Source organism: Limanda limanda, chromosome 5 (genome assembly GCF_963576545.1).
Source record: "Limanda limanda chromosome 5, fLimLim1.1, whole genome shotgun sequence".
Taxonomy (NCBI): Eukaryota; Metazoa; Chordata; class Actinopteri; order Pleuronectiformes; family Pleuronectidae; genus Limanda; species Limanda limanda.
In genome coordinates this window covers 7,135,309-7,157,526 of record NC_083640.1, presented here as the reverse complement: position 1 = coordinate 7,157,526, position 22,218 = coordinate 7,135,309, and the positions used below count along the sequence as shown (strand labels likewise).

The following is a 22,218-nucleotide window of genomic DNA, read 5'->3' as shown; positions in this document are numbered from 1 at the left end:
CATTTCCTCCAAATCAGTCAGCAGATGGTGATTTCCCTCACACAACAAAAAAAGGACATACCAGCCTGTTTATATTTCATCTCAGTGATAAGAAGCTGCTAATTAGACGCTGTCAAAGCCCACAATCATAACAGCTAATAATATGATGCATCACCACCAGAGCCAAACAAAGACTAACAGTGACTGAGCCGTCATCAGAGCACCGTCTCTGCAGCGACACTGGACGATGAACTTTGCTCCACCAAACTCTTTCTGTGCCATCTGTCAGAAGTGATAATACCCTCCACCCATCACCACCTCTGCTCGCTGCTCCGCACCATTAGCAGGTTATAAAGCAAGGCCTCTCCTGTCCTTTCTATTCTTAAATAAGAGCTCTTCATCATCACCTGAACCACGGCGCACACACAATACTTTTTTATTACTCCCCGTTTCCAGGAGTGGATGATATTTCTCCTAAAAACAAGGTTGTGTGTTTGTCTGAATCCTTGGCAGTGTGGCCTGGGAATCTGGAGGTGACAGACGTGACCTTGTATCCCTGAAGGCCATGACATGTGCCGTCGGTGTTCACTTACAAATCCCAACAGCGGGATTCTGTGACTGCTGGGATACAAATGACACGATCTGTTCTTCGACTTACTTAATAAGCTGCTCTCAGTCCCTGCTGTAATATAGTACATGCAGACTGCTGACTGGATTGACCTGAGCTGCAAAGGCTGGTTTTAAAAAGGGTCGAGAGCCGGTCGCACCGCTGATTTCAGCCTGTTGCGTGGAGACTGCAATCCAGGTGATGCGTCAGCCAATGGCAGGAAGCCAGGGCCACACACGGGCATCAAGGTTGGTGCGACTGATTGATGGAAGCGTTGCACCAGCACTTGCCAAGCCATTCACACGGACATAAATTACATGTTTACTGCCGGCTGTGGCTCTCCAAGCTCGCCAACATTTCTTATGATGTCAGCAGCGCATTATCATATTTAATCAGCCCCCGGCAACCCGTGTTAAATGGGAGGGGGGATGGAAGTGGCCATTGCCGTAAAGATGATTTACATCACAAACATGAAAATCAGGATATTTATAGACCCGTTTATGGAGTGGAGTTCAAGATCTGAAAGCTCTGTCGGTTTGTTTTTCGATAGCATTTTATTTAATTGTAATCCTTTTTTACAATGACATACGTGTTCTGCAACCCCTCATCAGAAGCTGTATGGCAGCAAACGCAACTCCTGTTTAAGCATTTACAGTAAAAGTTTATCACATGGAAGGCATGCACAGTGGAAGTGCATGACGTTGACGGAAGCAAATTACTCAGGTTTTTTTTTTTTTTTTAAACAAGCATGGCGTTCAACCAGGAATATTTACAGTTGTGACCATCCTTGAAGTAAATTAACTTGATTGAGAAAAAAAAAATTCATCATGTACCCAGCATACAGACACACACACAGTCGCAAACTCACACACACACAACAATTCTCATTAAATCCATCTCTTTTCATTGAGAGATCCCCCAAACACTGACTAACACTGTATTGCAGGTTGTGTCGTGAGAAGCACTTACAGTAAAAAAAAAAAAAAAAATAGAAAACCCAATACATATCATTTTATTCCATTGATGACTGGCCATGTAATCCTCAGCAATTTTAAGATTCTCATGTAACAACTGCCCCAACTGATGACTACATTCAAAAATGGATCAAAAGGAAAGCCACCTTGTACAAAAGGAAAATAAATCAATTATGGTATTAAAAATAAGAGTACAGTGTAAATATATATTCATATTTATAATTTTCTAACTGTATTTACAAGAATAGAGTGAATGATGCAATGAACCGTGGTGCTCTATGTCCCTTGGTAGTGTTTTCTCTGGATTTTGTCTGAAAAGCAGAATAGTCCTTCACTACTGATGAAGACATAGAGGGGAAAAAAAACAAACAAAAGTGTGATATGATCACAGTGGGTCCTTTCCATTTCTTCTGAACCACGGAAGGGTCCACGTGGAGAGAAGAGTGCGTGTCTGATCCTGTTTTTCTGACACCAACAAGCTGCCACTCCCCATTAATACAGAGTGCCCCATAAACACTGTCACCGCTGAGAGCTGGAAAACCGCTGCACACTTCAGTCCGTGTGATCCAACAAGTTCTACAAGGTGACTCAGAGCTCCTTTCTCACAGAGCACCAGTGTTTTTTTAGCTTCATCTCTGGGAATATGGGGAAGAGTCCTACCCCACGAGGCAGGGAGCGGAGAAAATGTCAATGTTTAGATGGAGAGATGAGGTATCAGCGTTTCTTAATGGCTGCCCCGTTGGAGTGGGGAGGGAGCTTTGGCAGGCACGGCTCCTCGGCTGCAGCGTCGTGGGAGAAGACCGAGTCCTCGCCGGAGGAGCAAGTGGAGCTGCGGGTGTCGGGGTAGCTGGGGGAGTATTGGTCCAGAGGCACTGAGAGCTCCAAATATTCCTGTAGGCACAAAAGGAGAAGCGAATATCAATATTTTGCTTCCAGAAACAGACCTTTCTACTTAATCTCTGCATGTGAGGAGAGGAGAACCGACCTGATTGGCCGTCATGGCCAGGCAGCGATCTAGATCCTCTACCAGCTGTTTGAATGTGGGTCTGTGAGAGGGCACAGCGTGCCAGCAGTCCCGCATCATCATGTACCTGCAGAGATTCACAACATCAAAGTCAACCTTCTCTGCTTTTAATTATCTTAAATTTCTAAGAAAAAAAAAACTTGTAAAAAAGTTTAATTCATGTGAGGAGCAGACAAATCCATGTCAGCTATTTTCCATTCGTAGCTCACTCAGCTTTCACACAAACAGTCTGGTTAAGCCCTAGGTTGCTAAGTAACCGGAATTTGTCTGATATACAAGAACAAGGGTAATATAAATAATGCCAACTGTCTCGGGACAAGCATGAGACACGGCAGTGACTGTGCTTTGTCTTCACTTTCAAGTCTTGCACATTGTCTGGTGCTATTAAAAGCTGAATATGACTCCTTCAAATGCCGTCTCTTTTCAGATTTGTGTGAACTAAATGTTTATATATGCAACTTTTATTCAAGTTAAAATCTCAAGGTATGGCCTTGAAAGTTATTTCACAACAAGTTATAACTAGTGAACTGAAAGATCGTTTTCAAAATGGCAGATTTAAGTTGAAGTTGAAATCCAAGAGAAAGGGATAAACAGAGAAACAGTGATGGAAACGTGTTTGATTGTAGGTGTGCAATGTTGCCTTACAGCTCGTGCGTGCATGTTGAGGGCTTGTCCATGCGGTGACCTTCCTTCAGCAGCTTGAACAGCTCTTCCACTGGGACGCCGGGATATGGAGAGCCTCCCAGGGTGAAGATCTCCCATAGCAGCACCCCAAATGACCAGCTGCAGACAGAACCAGACACCATTAAATGTCTTCCTCAAGTTGCAACAAGACTGAATTGGAAATGGAATGGCTCGTAATACTCACACATCACTTTGGTGTGTGTATATCCGGTCAAACAGAGCCTCGGGAGCCATCCACTTGACTGGTAGACGACCCTGTGGGAGAGGTCTGCATGTTACAACCAGCCACAGCACATTTTCACATTTATAAATGACATTACTGGAATGACAGGAGGACTCACGTTGGTTGTCTTCTTATAGTAATCAATGTGGTGGATATCTCTTGCCAGGCCGAAGTCAGCTATTTTCATCACGTTGTCCTCTGTTACCAAAACATTGCGGGCGGCAAGATCTCGGTGGATGCACTGTGCAAAAAAAGACTGACATTTACTACAATTAAACCATGTGTCTCAAATACAAACAGATATTTATATATCTAAATAATGAGTCCAAAATCTTTTTCAAGACAATTTCAGAGAGAGTTGCTGACTGTTTTAGTCATGGACTGGCTGAGAATGTCTTTAGCTGTACGTTGTGGTTACCTTCTTAGAGGCCAAATACTCCATGCCTCGAGCCACTTGGTAAGCACAGGACACCAGGTCTTTGATGGCCATGTTCTCCACAGGAACCACGTCTGGGTTGTAACAGTACTCCATGCCTGGGGGGCGTCGTTCCCTCAAGTACTCCCTCAAGTTCCCCTTGGATGCGAACTCTACTACCACATACAGAGGACCTGGAAACAAGTAAAACAATGTTAGAACAGGTCACTTTAAAACAATGCCACGTGACTAAACTGATAGATCTGTATGTCAGAACAGCGCTGATATAAGTACGGAGCAAAAGTAACAGTAGCAGCAAAGATCTGAATATCACTTGCTGCTGGCAGGACAATTATGTAGTAAAAGCAATGTGCTCTTTATGAAATATTATTTTAAAAACTGAAAACATGTCTGATGGAAGCCAAAACGGTCACAAAGTCGTGACAATCGACATTACGTAATGTGAAAATTTGATACAGCTCCAGCTAACAGTTTAAAATCTGGGGTTACAGCCAAGCAAATGGAAATGAGCTGTACTCACTGGTAGAGCTAATAAATACTTCAACAGATAAGTGCATTTCAAAGTTGGTAAAGGTGGAACGAAAAACGTTACTTGTCAGTGTGAAGGCCAAAGATTGTTCAACACAAGGTCATTAGCTTTCCTTAATGTACCGCCTCAGTGCAAATCTACTTTTTAAACTTGTTATCATGCCCATTTTAAGCTTTATGTATGAAAAAAACAATTTAAGAGCCAAATAAGTAGTCAACTTATTCAAACTGAGTTTGAATAGGAAAAAAAAACTGATCCAGACAGTCAGGGTTTGTGATGACACACACCTAAGACACCAATCCCTTCCAGCTCAATGGCTGGAAAAGGCTTGTTAACTACAGGTGGGGCTGTGAGGGAGGGGGGGCGAGCAGACAGGGAGCAGGGGTGGGGCCATCTAAGCACAATGATAGATCCCAGTCACAAAACAGTAAAGTGTAGAGTTAGATTTAAGCCATTTAAAGCTCATCAGGGGGATTTTTCCTGACATAACTTTGGCATCAGTGATTTTGAGGAACAAAGGAGAGTTTTAACCAAATAAGCTGCTGAAGGGGGACTTTAAGGTTTTGCATCAGGGATGACTGGTGAGAAATGGTGGCAGCTGTGGGTGATTCAAACTATGAGCTCAGACCCTGGCATCATCATGGAGTCATTTCTCATGCTTTCTCAAGCTCATTGTGCCGCTGTGGGTCAGAAGTGTGTGTTGGTAGGGTCAGCAGCAGGCCCCCCCCTGTCTGGTCTTACCGTCTTGTGTACAGGCTCCCAGCAGATTAATGATGTTCTTGTGCTTGCCAATGATCTTCATCATCTCCATCTCTGATATCAGGTCCGACAGGTCTTTCTCTGTGGCATCAGCTGGAGGAAGAGGGAAATAAATCATGAGTAATTAGCTGATTTACTGTTGCAACAAGGACACACAGACATCACAGTGAAGAGGATGTACGCTCTTGCAGAGTCTGGCTCCCGCTTGTCTTGAAGAATGCTCCCTTGGGGAAAGCACTTCAACTACTTCCTCTGCAACCTCACTCCTCTGTCCATTTGGATAAACACTTCTTTAATATGGGATGTCAAGGGTCCTCGTACATTTTTTACTCTGCTCTCATTTGCATGGTTGGCTGGGATCCAAGGTCTCTTAGTGTTCTACTCATCAGTGTGGGAGACGTTTTCCTAGAGCCTGGACTTAAGGCTACTGTTAAATTCTTTACTCTGAAGACTTTTCCACTCTGAAAACTTAATCCAGCAGATCTAATTGCTCTCAGTATCCGTCAATCCATAACGACTGCACACTCACATGACTGAGATCCAACTTACATTTCAACATTTTCACTGCAACCTGGGACACCCGGTTGGGCTTCTCTTTGTCGAGACCCAGCACCTCTCCCATCACCACCTGACCAAAGCAGCCTTCACCCAGGGCCTTCCCGAGAACAAGTCTGTGAGGGTAAGAAAACACAAGAGACAACAGTTGACAATCAGTGGAGTCTGTATTATGTGAGTAATAAAGTTAAATCAATTTTTTAATTAAATTTTTGAAGCTCTACTTCCTAAGTTATGTTTGATTGGCAAGATAGGACTAGCCGGGTGCATGTGATGAGTGAAATAATCTTTGAACTTCTGTCCCAAGCAGAATAACAATTTTGTTCCTTTCAGAAGATCCTTTTCCAGCCACTAAGCTGTTGTTGTCCAGCACGTACCTGGTCCGGGACAGCTCCCAGCGGGGATCTTGGGGCAGTTCATACTCTGACACCCCTGACAGCATTGGAGATCCACTGGAAGAGAGGCGGCAGGGGCGAACCAGCATCACTCCAGAGTGGATGGAGGAGCTGGAGTCCACAGACACCTGAGGTAAAGAAGACTGAAATTACTCCCCTCGTAATGAAACAGACACCAGCTGCTTATTAAGTCTACAGAGTTCAGAAGATGAATGAAATCTAAATATGTATAAGACCCTGTAAAGCCCACCCACAGCACTCTGATGTGTCCTGCCCATGGAGTCTAACCATTCCTTGAAAACTTACCTTCTGCACAAGATCTCAAGTCTCTACAATCAACCTGAAAGCTTTATGAACTCGGGGGAGTTTGTAGGGGAGTCAAACAAGTCAAATACATAGTAAACTTTGAATTCATAAAAATCTGAGAGGTGGCATTAAGAAGAGGTGAAAAGGTATATGTTTTCCAAACCCCCTATCTACTTTCTGTTACCTGTCTGCGCAGAGGGATGCTTTTGGCCAGCTTGTGGACGGCAAGCTGACTGTTGAAGTCACTCTTCTTCGAGGAGGTGCGAATCTTGACGATAACTGCGATGGCAATCATGACGGCGATGAAGAAGAAACCCACGCAGTAGATGACCACCTCCAGGTAGGTGTGGTTGGCCGGTGGGTAGTGTGTAACAGCTAGGTGGGGGGGGAACGCAAGGTGAAAGGAGGCAGGGACGGGTGGGGTCAGCTGTCAGTCATGAACTCACTTTTATATCCACAAACACACCAAACAAACCCATGCTTTCACACACATAGAAACTCAAAAACAAAACTGGTCCACACAACACACACAGCTGCCACAGTTAAAAAACCAGAGCCTTTGACACAGACACTTATTGGAAGTGAAGTCCTTGTGCATTGTTTAGCTCTACATTTGTTGTCTGAGTTAGAAGTGGTCATAGGCTACATTACCATTATTACATATTAATATTAACGCATCCCTGTTCTTACATTTATTCCTTCCATCCAAACTAATCCAGTTTTCGAGCACCTACAATAAAAAGTGTGGAAATACTGCTTTGACTTGCTCATTGGTTCTTACCCCTCATCTTACTTATCACCATTGCTCATTCGTTGTATTTTTTCAACAGAGCAACATGGTTAACTATCTGCTTCCTGTTTAAACCTATACGCACAACCCCAGGGTATGTGAATGATAATGTACTTATCAGGTGTATTAGTATGGACGGAGAAAAGCCTTTGTAATACTGAAACGTATTAGGATGGCTGCAGACCTATTCTCTTTGAATCACTACTAAACCCAGATTCTGAAGTGCAGTAGAACAATGTTTATATTACAAACATATATATTTGGTTTGCTTATGTTCGTAAGTAATGGTTAAATTTAAGTGTGCATCATCGGCAAAGGATCTGACTTTTAAACAATCAACACTTTACACAGAATGTTTCAAACACTGAAAATCATTTTCTTCAACAATCCACCTCACAGTTCATGTCTAAATGTAGGTCTAACTTCAAAGCATGAGCTCATACAGTAGTTTAAAGTCCCCATATTATGCTTTTACGTTTTTTTTTTGTTCTATAGTACGTCATAGCTTTTTGTGAATGTAATGTCCACAGCAAAGCTGTCGCACAGAAAACACTGCTCCTGAAGAGCCTCAAACATCTGTATACTTTGCTTTTTTAACATTAAGCGTCAAAACCACTCAATGTAACATGTCTGCCAATCAGCTAGCTTGACATTAAATGGTACAGCGCCATTGTAACTATAAATAAATGTATTCTGGTTCACTCCCATGTTAAAATAATAAACCTGTAAATTGACAAAATATGGGTACTTCAAATCACTGTTTGATATGTCAAATTTATAATTTACTTCTAATTGTATTTTTAAAAGAGTTGTGTGTTGGTGCTGGTAATGTAAAAAAACATATTTATGACAAATTTTATCATAAAACTGCTAGCATGTAAAAAATACACAATTCAATTCAGATCTTGTTTTTTTCCTCCCTTTCAGTGAAAACACCAACGTTTATTCATACCAACACTGGGGGGGTAACGGACTCAGTATTTAAGTGAAATAGATAGTTCGGGACATAGCTTGGCTTGGGATGTAGTTTTGAGAACAGGAACTAACAATGAATCTGTTTTTTTTCGTTTTTACATAAATCTACCTATCTAAATGGCCTTAGATCCTATTTGTGTCATTATGTTTTAGTTACATTAATACATTTTTAAATCACATCTAGTATAATGTTTAACAATAGTTTTTAATTCCTGCTGTAAACTGCTGTCATCCCTGCCTGGTGCATTGTTATAAACAGTTCTCAATTAATAAACCTGACTTATTAACCCCTTGCTATTTGGAATTTTTTTCAATACACATTTTTATTTATGAAACACAAACTTTTGTTCAGTAGTAGATATAAATTCTGGAGTTATTCTAACTGCTCATTTGATTTTACAGTGCTTGAAATTATTCCTTGGTTTTTCTATTTTTTACTTATATTTATTTATATATATTACATAATAAATCGGCACTGAAAAATACTACATATTGAATAGTGTTGTCTTATTTTAGTGGGATATTATACCATGCAACTAATTGTGTTGAAAGCAACTACATGTAGAACAATTCATCCCAAACCAAGGGTCCCCGAACTTACTGAAGTGTGCCGTTCCACCCCAAACCAACACCAGCAACACAAGTGAGCTGCACTTGTGTGAGGAGGCTGACTGACAAGCAGCATGATAATTGGACAAATGCCCATTCCAACCCTCAGGAATGAGAGACATCCACTACAGCAAGCCAATTATCAAAGCCAGCCGCTGTGCTCACAGCAGGAAATGACATCAGTAATACATGTCATTTGTAGCGCTTGTCAAAGGAAATCAGCTTCACACCGAATCAAATGCAAACACCAATTATAGAGCAGAATAGTGGAGAAAGTTCAAAGTGAAATCTGATCAGAGCTGCCAAACAACACTTTTACATAGCACTTCACACACAGTTCAGTGTCTTGCCCACTGAAACGCAGACTGGAGGAGCCTGGGTTCGAACCACACACGTCCAATTGGTGGACGTCCCGCTCTTCCTCCTGACAATCTACTTGGCTTAAACAATTAGGTACACATCTATATGAGCTTGTTTTTAAAATAATGCTTGTTTTTATATGTAGATTTATTTTTTATTGATTAGATAGATAGATAGATGGATACTTTATTAATCCCGTGGGAAATTTAGGAATCCCATGGAAAATTTAGGATTAACGAGATAGGAGAAGCCTAATGTGTTGTTTGGCATTCTGAGATTTCATTTAAGAAACAGCAGAGCATGGCCTCGTACACATCCATCTAGAGAGATGGAGCAGGAGCCATGCTGAGCACAGGGAGAGGGGAGAGAGGGGGGGGTTTAGGAATTATAACCTGCCCTGGCTTCCGTTCACAATTTCTTTACAGAAATAAAGTCAGAAAAGACCTCATTCTGGCAAATGTGAAGAGGGACAGCCAGGCTGGAGTTGGAAAATGAAATGGTAGGAAATATAGAAAAGAGATAGAACTACTGATACCTTCAAAAACGGTCAACCATGCAGAATGATGAGAGAACCCGATAGAATTGCCCGCCAAGCAGGTATACTCCCCAGCGTCATCAAAAGACACATTTCTCAGTTGGAGGACTTCCATTTCCTTGTCCGTGGTGTTAAGGCCAGCGGTCTAGAAAATAACAAAGGAAGCAGACCCAACAAGAGGCCCAAGAGGGAAAAAAGAACCATGAGTAAAGGATTCTGAAAGAGAGAAAAGGGTGACAGAGGAGCGTTCTCCTCCACGATCCAAAACCATCTGCCAAGAAGGTACCACAGAGAGCCCCCAGGAGAGGACTCTGTCAGGAAGAGCCCTCCAGTATCCGTTAGTGGAGGAGCTGGTTAGGTTAAGTCACATTGGTCCACCCCATCACCACATCAAATACCTCAGTCTCATCTCTACATGCAAGAGATGGGCAACATGGAAAACTCCACAGCAGAACAGGCCACACTCAAAACTCTCACTCACACTTGTGCCAACTATGTGAGCATCAGACAAACAACAGGAGGTCTGTGAAACATAGGTAAGTAGAGGACAGCTGGAAAAAAACAAAAAAGGAGAGAGAGAATCTGTGAGCCGCACACTGACGACTTTGAAGGGCAAGGGAGCGAGAGTAATAGAAGAGGATGGCAAGAGAGGCCCTTATTAGGAGGGCACAGCACAGGCATGGGGCAGGAATGAGAGCGGGTCCAAACATAAACCTGAGAGCGAACACTTTCAACTGTTCTGCTGGGAATTTTCCATAGCGTCATTTACAGTCAGGAGCACTGAGGCAGGAGAGAGGGAGGGAGAAACGAAGGGAGGGAGGAGAGAAACAGCTGAGGTTGTCTCGAGTTATATGGCCCTAGTTTTTTTTCCAGGTGGTCCCAGTAGTGCCTCCACTGTGTCATCCCTGTGCTGCTGCCTGGTGGTGGTGGTGGTGGTTACCTGTGGGCTCATATCTGGTGACAGTCAGCCAGGCCGACTGATTGGCCTCTCCTATATAATTGGACACTTTACATATATATTCTCCGCCCTCCTCCTCAGTCACATTGTAGAGGGTCAGCACCTGAGCATCCGAGCTATTGACCCCAGAATGCTGGAAATAAGAACAAGTCACGTACAGCACAGACAAAAGGAAGCAGACAAAGTAAGAGCCCCGACCAATACGGCTGTTTGGAGCCTGATGTCGATATTAGAGAGTAAAAACATAGCTTTTTTAAAAATCACTGATATACATACAAATAAAATGTTAATGAATCATAATCATAATAAATGATACCTTAACATGAAAGCGTATCTTTTCTACATAGTTTATTCTGTAAAAAAAGTTTTTATTTTAGTGCATCTATCAGCAAACATTGACACTGATATGTCTGAAAGGCTCATATCTGCCAAATGATAAATCAGCCGGGCTCTGGAGACAATATCTTTGGTTTGTGTAGGTTATTTCAGTTACCCTAGCAATGTTAATTACAAATTATCAAATACGGTTGTGCAAAAAGTACTGAACTGAACTGTTTGCCAAACTTGGTGGCGGGAAGAGGAAGAGATAAGAGAAGATCCCATTACATTAGTGTGGGGTTAATGAGAGAATTTTTTACCAATTCTTCAGGAAATAATGTGGAAATCTGTTTATAAAAATTCCTTTCAAATCATATCTTTGGCCTTCGCAGAAGTGTGCACATTGCGGAGTCATTTACAGCATTGGTTATGATAACGTTTAATTCCGAAGGTGTTACTTTTGTAGAAATACATGCAGAAGTTGGGCGTGGGACCGGTCAGAGTGAGCTCCTACCTTGAGGACGCGGACATACGGTAAACCATCGGGACCAACACGGCTGCCGTTCACCTCGATGTGCTTCAGCCACTGGATGTGAGGCTGAGGGTCACTGAACACTTTGCACTCGAACTCCACATCGCTGCCCACTGCGACGGTGCGATTAGCTGGTAGACCAGCCTGCAGGATCGGCCTGTGGGGAGACCGCTCTGCAACACAAAACAAAAAGGTGTACAAATGTTAGTTTGGTGTAGAGACGCCAACGTGTAATATTAATAACAAACACATACAATGTATCATATGTAAACACAGCTGACCTATTTTCAAAAATAAAACAAATAAAACCTGTCACGTCAGGGCTTTTACTGGAAACTACCAGAGCTGATGGTAAATAAAGAGGGCTGTATAATTCGTTCTGACAATTTGACATGTTACAGATTATAATTTCTCATTTTAAATGTAGAGACTTAAAATGAGCTTCTACTTCAGCTTATGTAATGACTTAGTCACAATAAATGGCAGAGGAAGGTAAGTGTCTCATTTGGAACCTTTCCTAAGAAATTAAATGTTCCTTAGTGATGACTGATAACTCTCCAATGTAAACTTATGAGCCAAGAACCTGGCCGAGTCTCAACTCAGTCAGTCCCAGCGGACCTTTGTAAGCACTTGTGACTTAAACTCTGCTGTCACTGCTGCGACCTCACAGTTCATCAGGCTCTCGACTTCTGAGGTCATGGCAGAGCTCAGGGGAATAACAGTGACAGAGGAAGTAGGATCGCGATTTCTAAGATCAGTGGTTAGACTGAGTCCGAGTCAGCTCCTTGAGGAGTAATCACCTCTCTCCTCAATATAACCCCATTATAAAGCCACAATACAGGATTCATTTATCAAAAAAAGTTCACCTAACATGAGAGCAAAAAAACTGTCACATTTGATTGGTTAGGAAGGTATACTGGTGCAAGACATCTGTCATGAAATCAGGTGATTGAACCATAATCAATATTTGACTGGCAAATTATAAAACAAATAAGTTAACACTCACCGACTACATCAAGCTGGTAGGTGTGATTGATGCTGCCATAGTTGTTTTCCACCACACAGGTATAGTTTCCCTTGTCAGAGGGAACTACAGACTCCATGATGATGGTCCACACGTGGTCACGGACCTAAACATTTGGGGGAAACGACAAAAAGGTTTCAGTGGCTGGAACAACACTTAATAACCAAAAATCACACAGTTCAGAGTTCAGACAGAACTCAGTGATTTTAGTGCAATTTATATTTTAAATAGGTAATTATAGTTGGACTTGTCAGGCTGAGGGACTTTATAAAAATTGGTTATTGTACAAACTGCAGCTGCACGAACAGATGATTTGTTGGTGGCTGTGGATTTCTTCACCAAAACACCTAATCTGTCTGTGCCGACCGTTTTACTTCCTGTCCATAACTGAAGTGAGAGTGAGCAAAGCAAAACTGAGAAGCTTTTTTTTCTGCACCCCTGTTACAGTTATGAAGTGCAGCGAATTTTTTTTATCTTAAAAGCAACAGCTCAGTTCAATGATGTGTGATGTGATAACAAAATAACACACTACTCCCTCTTCCTGTGACACCACCCAATGTTTTTAACAGTGGATCTTTGTCGTACCCAACAAAGACCAAAGAGAAAACGGGTAGATGTTTAATATACATGTGCCCCAACATGTCTTATTAGCGCCAACTGATGTCTGGCTCTTTTTTTCCCCGAGACACGAGATAATTTTTCTTCCATAAATCTGCCAAGACCAGCAGTGTGTGATTAACCAACCAACCTCTGAGGCAATGGCAACATCAAACATGCATATACAGAGACCGAGCCATACAGTTTGCCTCATTTACTCAAAAACATGATGAGGGAGTCCAGCTGCCTGCTGCCAGATGTGTTGTGCTTGGCTTCATATACATGTGGTCCACATTACTCCCCACCCTCCTGCACGTCTCCATGCAGACGATATGAACAATAGAAGCCCGGCCATAAAAGCAAGAGTGTGGGAGGGATGACAGACGTCCCTGGCCACTGATGCAGACCTTTGCACCTTGACTGAAAAAAAAACAGCAGCCAGATGGTTAAGTGTGCTGCCTGGCTGGGTGGTGGTGGTGGAGGTGGTGGTGGTGGGGGGCTCCGGGAGGGAAGGGAGGCAGGCAGCTGAGAGGAAACTCCTAAATGTGTCCCAGCTGGGGAGGGAGACGGGCTGGGGAAGCACAAGACAAGGCTGGACTGGTCTACACATTGATGGGAAGAGCAGATGCCGGGGAAAGGAAGACGGTTGTTTCCTTGTCTCTGTGAACGTGCGCATGCATCCCACACCTGTGGCGCAACTGCCAGTGAATACAGCCATTCATAGACAAGTCTCAACTAAGGTACATAATTCATCTACACCCTCCTAATACATAATGACCAAATTATGTGTTGGGATGATAAGGTTGTGGATTGATACATTGACTGACATAACCTTCTTGTGCACGAGAGGGAATTATGTTAAAAAAAAACGATTAATTGTTGGTCTCTCAGGGCTCACGGTATCATTTACAGTTAACGATGGTGATACAATAGATCGAGTCCACACCCATCTCTGCCACACCTCTTCTGAGTAAATCTAGAGACTGGTGTAAACTGTCTTATCAACCATTATACCCTCGCACTTTGTCAGCAGTTAACGTCACATCGGAACACTGCCCGGCTGGAAATGGGAAGATGCAGACAAAAAGAGTAATCATGCACATGATTTATAACCGATACACTAAGTATCATGGTTAATTTACTGCTGCGCGGATGTAATTACAAGAAAGCCGACACACTGACAAGCAGAATGAGGACAGCCAAAGCTATCTTTCAGCCAAGCGCGCGGCTAGGATTGCCCACCTGGAGGTATTATGCCTTTTTGTGGCGTAGTGTTTCGTCTTGCATTGTTTCTCAGGTTAAATATGAAACTTGCATCTGCTTTTCATTTGCAGAGAGCGTTTCTTACTCCAGGGAAGAGTGTGTCGTGATATAATGTGAGATCTTCACTTGCAGGTAATGAGTTCAGAGTGATTCAATAAGAAACGCTTAAGAGGGTGTAGCTTCGCTTAGAGGAAAAAGGAGGGCGCACATTTGCGACAAAATATAATTACTGACCTTGAAGCCTCCGATGCGATGGTCTCTCTTGAACTCCCTTCCGTTCTTGTACCATTTCAGAGTAGGCGTAGGGTTGCCGCTGGCCTGGCACCGAAACTTCACCGTCTTACTGGCTGGGACCGCGTGAAGCTTTTTTTCCATTTTTTCTGGATGAGCCCATTGTGGAGCCATTGCTAAAGGATCAAATATGGGATAAAACAATTTACAATTCTGGCTTTGAACTAGATGAAAAATAACAGGCAATCACATCAACAGAGTTACACTATTGAATTTAAAGTACAGTTAGGAAAAATATTTTCTTTATAGACGATGTGGAGTTTTGAGTATTTATCAATTTTGTTTGATAAATGTTGCTAAGGTTGTACTAATATACGTATCGTGTTGTTTTTTTTAGTATGATTTTGGTGTGGTGTTGTCCGCTCCTAAGTGACTTATGTGAAGTCTTCAAGTTATTCAAATGAAGAAAAAAAAACACCAGTGACAAGTACAATTATAGCTTCGACATAGACGGAAACAAAACTGTGTATTTTACACATTGAACACACCTGTATGTTCACAAAAAAATTCTTAATTCGTCACAGTGTGTTGTCTCTTAAAATAATAATCCTTTTGTTTTTCGATGCTGTGGCTTCTAAATTGCCTCAGTTGAGTGATATCATGCTGTGTAAATTTCAGGGGCCGATGAAACTCTGGGAGTCGGAGCAGACTGGAGGTTCCTTGTGGGCAGAGTGGACAGTAGCAACAGGATGATTAAGCCAGAGTGTCTTAATTGCTCTTTGGACAAATTGGAAGACATGTAAGGTTAACCACGGTTAGTCACCACAGGGACATTCTTCGTGTAAAAGCGGTCACTGGGGTAGTGAAAACCGTCTGATTCACAGTGAAATCATTCACCCAAATGTGACACACACACACAGACACACCCATAATTGAGTCATAAAGCGCTCAAATCACTGACTATCCACGACACTTAGTCATAACCTGTGACTTTGGGGCGAACGAGTAATGACCGTTGGTTACAGTAGCATGGGCAAGCATTAGGAATGTGAGAGATCAGCACACTTACGCAGCAGTTTCTGACTGCCCAACAGTTTGGACTCCTCTGATGAAGACTCCTCTTCTTCTTCATCATCCTCAGATGATGCCAAATCAACTAGTGAAGCAGAAAAACAATTGTGAGGTCAAAGACAATTTATTAATTATTTCCTATATTGTGTTTCATGCAGTACTTTGTGATTAATAAAACCTTTTTAAGAAATAAAAAAAGAAGGGTCAGTATGTTCATTAAGAGATATGCACAGACTTCGACTAGTGGAGGTGACTCACACCTTTTTCATATCAACTTTAACTCTTTGTGGTTGCAGATCATGCAAATGTGATCAAAACGTCGTAGCGTGAAAATAATAGTGAAAAGCTAATCGTCTGATCATAGAGGCAATGTGATGTTAAGGACAAAGATACAAAACATTGACATAAACATTATTACCATAAAATTAAAAAGCAAAGTTCAAACTGATCAAAGCATCAATATTTCTCTGTGTTAAGGTGAGAAATCCTGAATTTCCAATGCTTTTACTGCTCAATATTATTTGTGATGGTAAAACGATGCTTGTATATGCATGTATACATCAAGACAGAAATGTGGTTATTCTGTGACAAAATGTAAAAGTCCCAATTTATCTGCTCTTTACCTGTGACGTTGAAGTAGAGGCTGATGTTGCCGAAGGTGGTGCATGCGTACAGACCAGAGTCCGTCAGCTCCACCGCTTTGATTTCCAGCTGGCCGTTGCGGAGGTGCGTGTGTTCTCCATCAGCTACAACCATGTGGTCTTTGGTCCAGTTGACAGCATGGAGTTGCTCCTTGGCTGAGCAACTAAGATCTAGACGCTCACCCAGGTAGAGCGTGAACCGCTCCGATTGTGTTTCCAAAAACACTGCAAAGGAAACATAGCACACGGTTCTGCTTAATTGGCTCAGTCGGCTTTTTAACACCAAATCTAAGCAAATATAATACACGATAACATGCCCCCCTGAACACAAATTAACATCATGGGAAGACATTATAATACATATGACAAGGTATTCACAATAGGATCAATTCCCATTCAAATAAAATGCATCTTATCTCTGGTTAAACAAACAGTAGCTGACGGGATACGGAGAGTCTACGATGTTCAAAGTGCTCTCACATAAACACCGGCTGTATCTTTGTGGTAAAACACATCACAAACTACTTCAATCACGAAACAGCGTCCAGAAGACAGCAGATAAGAGCTTTCCTGATTTCCTATTCAGCACAACGCCTGCTTAACCTCTCCCAAAAATTAAATCGCATCCCAAATTAGTCAAGGCCCCATCGACGGGCAGGCAGGCCAAGAGGTACTTGGGGGAAGGAAGGTGAAATTCAATTAGGGGGATGAAGAGAGGGGAGACGTCACTGAAGGAGACACCTGAGCCCCCCTGTTCAAAATGACTACATAGTCCGAGAGGGGGAGGGGGTAACTCAGTTATTCTGACACGCTGTCCATCACTGTGGTGTTGTTTTTCTCATTACAAAAGGTGAAGATCGCCACTGGACAACCTGCTTGATATTTGGACTCTGGGTTCACGCACGGAAACAAAAAAAACACACATTGTACACTCTCCTGATGAAGTCAACTGACAGCCAGATTTTGTGGAATCTAATAAGTATTCCCAATACGCAAGTTATTAATTCTGCCATTTTAACAAAATCATTAATAGACCATCAAAACAGCTGCTGTTATTATTTTATGTGGACTAACTAAATATTCAACTAATCCCTTCAGCTACGACTTAGTGTTATGGCATCTCTGAAGAAATCCCCTGTTGCAGCAATGGAATAGAAAATGTCTCATTAGTGTCCAAATGACTACACATGAATATTGCTTAGAAAAGAATTCTGGCACATTTCTTCCTTATCCTTGATATTTGTTTTGAATTCTTCCCCTATCGTTTTATTGACCTGGTTTAAGAGCAGTTTCATAGACCGATATAGAGGTGTGACCACCCTCATGTGAGGTCATGTCGTTGATGCATTTGCTTGCCTCTTTTCCCCCTGGGACTATCGGGAATGAAACCCTTTACACAAACGTATTTGCTGATAATGTATGAGCTGCATTGTGCTGCGTTAGGTGACCTGTCTTTTTAGATTTTATTTGTAATTTTGTGTTCTATAAAAACCAATTCACAAAAGTGGAGTATTGAAAAATGTGTCATTTGACTCATCCACCTTTGTTCAGCTTTGTAACAAGAAAACCTGAAGTTGAAAATCTAATTCCATAGTGGTGAGCAATCCCTCAAAATTGGATAAATCTGGACTGTTCTCTGAGCTGTTCTCCCGTGTTTGCAAGTACACTTCCTCACAACAGGAAGCACATCTATATAGCATAATCTCAGGACAACACTAGCAAACCTGACTAATCCCTCCCACCATCACAACAAAGGCATCCACACAATAAAGGGGGAAGAGGGAGCAGGGCGAGCGAGCCAGTGAGCATGTGCACAGGAGCAAGCAGGAGAGGGCCTGCAGCGGCAGGTTCTAGTGCCAGTTGCTATGGTGACCCCACTTGGGCCTAGTAAAGGTATTTCCTGGATCACATATGTCTGACAGGCCCTTAATCCCAGAAGGAAAAGGGGCCGGGGGGTAGGATCAACTTTCTCCTCAAATACAAAACTAAAGGGGGTGAAAGCAGAACAGGCATTTAGTGATGGGCTACAGCTATCCAACCTGGACACGGCCGTAAACACCAGGACTGTGCTGTGTGTGTGTGTGTGTGTGTGTGTGTGTGTGTGTGTGTGTGTGTGTGTGTGTGTATATAAACGTGTGGTTTCTGTCCCTGCCCTCTAAATGGAGATGCCAAAGATAAGACTGTGTCAACATCCCCGCTGTTAATCTGGCTGCAGACATCATAAAACGCCCATAAAAGCCATAAAATGTGCTTGTTGCTTTATTGTTGGCCATTTGTGCTTCTGTGACATCCTACTTAAGAACTCACGCAAAATATAACAAATATTGTCAAACAAACCAAGCCACTGTCTAAAAAAAAAAACAGACAGAGCTAACATTTGCCTGACTCCCTCAGTGTAAAAAATACTTTGTTCACGCACAGTTTATTTATTTTCATCTCTTTATATGGAGCTGGTGGTCAAGTTCCACCATTTCCTTTGGATCTGGGGAGGTTTCATCTCTGCTAATCCTCCAGCTGCTATAACTGGATTAAGAACCATATTTTTTAGAAAGCAATCCATCTGGAATGGTCTTGCATGTGTTCCTCCAACCATTTGGAAAAGTTGATTGACATCGTTTAAAATCAGCCTAATTACGTAAATCGTGAAAAGAATGTTGTTTCAGACATAAGCTTCGAGAGGTTTTTAACCCGGGCCGGGGGGAAAGGTCACTAGTCTGTAAATTCAAGATCAACTAAAAAAGGAAGAGTTGGCGCCAGTCTATGGAACCTTCTTTGGCGAAAAAAGATAGGAAGCAATATGCCGCGTGAATGACTTCTGGGATTTCCTGCTCTCACAGGAGTGATGGTTGAATGCAGTGAAGTCGGACCGGTTGAGGCTCTGCTGTGGCACACAGAGGAAAAGTTTTCTTTGCTGATCTGACTATACCAGAGTGAAAGGATGGGTGACGTGTAGAGGGGATTGATAAGAGACAAAAGGCAGGACTGGCAGGAAGCAAGAGATGAGGACAATGCCTATTAGCAAGCCCCCCTCCAAAAAAAATCCACAGAGCGAGTGTCCCTCCTGAAAGCACTCCAGTGGAGGACCTTTTCATTCCTAAATGAGCCGCTGGCAATCAGCATGGATTAACACTTGGGAGCTACAATGATTACTATGAAAGTGCAAAGCTCTTCCACTGTCATTCAAACAAGTTCAGCTACACTTAGAGTTACATTATGTCTTTAATGGACAAACAAGAATGTTTTAAATGAATGAGGCTGTGCTGCTTCTTCCATTTGCTCTGCCTCAGTTTTCATTCAGTCCTTCGCCAATTTCTAATTTTGAAGTTGCCTTCCAGTTGCCCAGTGTTCATACTGAAAATAACCTTAGGTCTACTGTTAATGAAAATATAAGGGATAATTTTGCCCCATCACAATATAATGTCATTGGCAGATGAGGGTAGTTCCTTCAGTACCTTCAGCTGAGATTACTTCTGACAGGCAGCATGTTATATAGGTCTGGTGTTAACCCTTAAATTTACAGTCTGTTTTCAGAGAGTCAGTGCTCCACTGGGGCTCTGCTTTCCCTCTGAAAAGAGTCTGTCTCAGGACTGTGGCAGCTTCAACTCTCAAGAACCACACACTAAAGGGTCAGTGGCTCTTCTACCCTGAATGACAGCAAAAATCCACTGGGATATATCTGCCTGACATTTCCCTATCACAACAAGAAATATACAGAATCGTGTTTCTGAAAAAGAAAAATGTTTAAAAACAGTTGAATTTCTCCAATCTGTGATCACAGCAAAAAGTTAAACGGGCTGTAATCATTTGAATGGCAGTGCATGTGGCCCCTGGAATTATCCAATGAGCTGAATTTGTTCAGCGAATATTCTTTTCTTATGTGAACAACACACAACAACACCCCCCCAAGACCAACAATGAAGCGCGCATAAAACACCAACGACATTTCCATATAACTATTTTGTTTCCTCACCCAAGACAAAGAGGAATGCAACCAAATGCTTCTGCTGTGATTGTTTGTCGACAGCTGAAGCTATCCGTCACCAAGCAGGGAGGCAGGGGGGGGGGAAAGTGTAGCATTCCCAAGCACAAGCCAGCGGGGGAGCAGGAGGAAAAGCACAGAGGCGCATAGATAGTACCTGGCCATTTGGTGATTAAGAACTGTGGAGTGTAAATGCAGCAGACTTCCCCCACCCCTGTGAAAATGTATGGCTCACCTTAGAAGACAAACATTCTCCTCAGAAACCCTATCCTTGAGGTTAGGAGGGGTGGGGGGGCTCAAAGTAGCATCTTCTTTCATTTTTTTTTTTTTTTTAAAACAGGCTTAATTATAGTTTCCCTGGCAGATAACTCCTCTCTCAGTGACAACAAATACCTTTTCATTACAAAAGGAGGAGAGGAGCAGGGACTGATAGGTAGTGGGGCTGCCCTTGGGCTACACATGGGAGTCATTTTCTCCTCCCTGTCCCACTGTTGGCTTAAACACAGCCTCACCAAGTTTATTTTGGGGCTTACAGCTCAAGAGAGACCCTCTTGCTTAATTACTCTAATTATAATGCTGAGCTTTATCATATTCTTTTGCTGCTCTCCACTTCCGACTGCAGAGTGTAAACATCCAAACCCATCTGCCCACAAGTCCAGGCAGCTATTACACCGCTGGACTGAATCCAAGAAACACATTTTTAAGGATTCGATTTCAGTGCCTCATTCCCCCTTTCAGAAATGAACTTGTGTAGCAGCCAAAACCAGGAAATCTTAGAGTTGTTCTGCCCATGTTAAAAGCAAAAAGGAAATCTTTTGAACAAAGTTTTCTCAGTAACCCGTTTCTAAGAAGTTCAGGGATCTGAATCGGCTCAGTAAGGCAGGAAAGTTTCTTTTTTTTAACCAAAAGTCAGAAACAGAGTTGTGCTACATTCGACAGATTCCAGTTCACTCAAACAACATCAGACTCAAATGGAGTAGGTTTTGGAAACAGTGACGCTACAAAGGAGCGACTTCACCAAAGCCTGGAGTGTGTTAGGATTACATTCCTGCTCCAAGAACAAAGCTTTGATTATCAATGGACTGTTTCTCAAGGCAAGAGTCAAGATAAGTCCGACTTATTAAGGTTATCAGTTCAAAGAGTTGCACCGTATTTAATAATACTACAACCAGAACTAAGAAATACAGTGTACAAACGCAGTGGTAGTAGCTTCAAGTTAAAGAGCCAACTTACCTTCATCAGTGTTGGCTGGTCGACCCTGGGTCCTTACAATTTGGGCAAATAAAGCCAGTAACAGAAGTAAACTTTGCCTCAACAGCATCCTGCTGAGGGAGCTACAACTTTTGGCTTTTCTGCGACTGGAACTCCATTCAGAGCGTTGGGGCATCAGCAGTGGGTCATTCGCAGTGCTCAGCTGAAAAACAAACAAAAAAGAAAATGAAACAAACAATTGCATGACCACGTGAACAAGCCTCATATCTTTGCTTTACAGTCAGAAAAACGATACGCAATAAGTTAAAGAAAAAGATGCTGGAGGAAAATAAACTGATACGAGACAGAAACAGGGACAATTAAAACCTTCAAAGTCTTGCTCAGTGGAATAATTCTCTTTACGGTCATTTTTAACTGATGTGTTACCTGACATAGAAATTTCTTGCTCGTCTAAAAAGAAGAGGATATTCTGTTCGAGGTAGGAACTTCAGGATTTAGGGCTGCTTGTACAAAACCACTGATAAGAAGCCCCTGAGCACCAGCCTCACTCTGATATCTCAAAGAAAATAAAGAGCGCCAAGCTCAGTTCTTTGAAACATTACGTTTTCAAAACTTCAGAGTCGCCATCAAAGTTTGAGCACATAAAGACGGT

At 42.4% G+C, this 22,218-nt stretch overlaps 1 protein-coding gene across 3 annotated transcripts; it reads right to left on the bottom strand.

Annotated features, from left to right (window-relative positions):
- Positions 1-1,140: 1,140 nt before the first annotated feature.
- fgfr1a (fibroblast growth factor receptor 1a) lies at positions 1,141-21,675 on the bottom strand. Of its 3 annotated transcripts, none has more exons than XM_061072103.1 (17): positions 21,588-21,675; positions 16,358-16,600; positions 15,733-15,819; positions 14,667-14,839; positions 12,555-12,678; positions 11,531-11,721; positions 10,681-10,831; positions 6,656-6,846; positions 6,148-6,293; positions 5,765-5,886; positions 5,198-5,308; positions 3,910-4,100; positions 3,610-3,732; positions 3,453-3,523; positions 3,230-3,367; positions 2,546-2,651; positions 1,141-2,451 (listed from the first exon to the last, which is right to left on the bottom strand). In XM_061072103.1, exons 1-17 carry the CDS (start codon positions 21,673-21,675, stop codon positions 2,275-2,277), a joined length of 2,433 nt encoding a protein of 810 aa, XP_060928086.1. In that variant the 3' UTR covers positions 1,141-2,274. The 3 variants fall into 3 exon arrangements, with proteins under 3 accessions (XP_060928086.1, XP_060928085.1, XP_060928087.1); XM_061072102.1 differs by lacking the exon at positions 10,681-10,831 and adding an exon at positions 9,735-9,885; XM_061072104.1 differs by lacking the exon at positions 10,681-10,831 and adding an exon at positions 9,741-9,885.
- Positions 21,676-22,218: the final 543 nt, after the last annotated feature.

Bases quoted from the DNA above. Each gene is read 5' to 3' on its own strand.
- fgfr1a (XM_061072103.1), bottom strand. From the start codon at position 21,675: ATGCTGTTGAGGCAAAGTTTACTTCTGTTACTGGCTTTATTTGCCCAA. The intron at 3,524-3,609 runs GTGAGTCCTCCT...CCTCTCCCACAG, and splicing joins ACTATAAGAAGACAACCAAC to GGTCGTCTACCAGTCAAGTG. The intron at 2,452-2,545 runs GTCGGTTCTCCT...TTGTGCCTACAG, and splicing joins TGGCCATGACGGCCAATCAG to GAATATTTGGAGCTCTCAGT.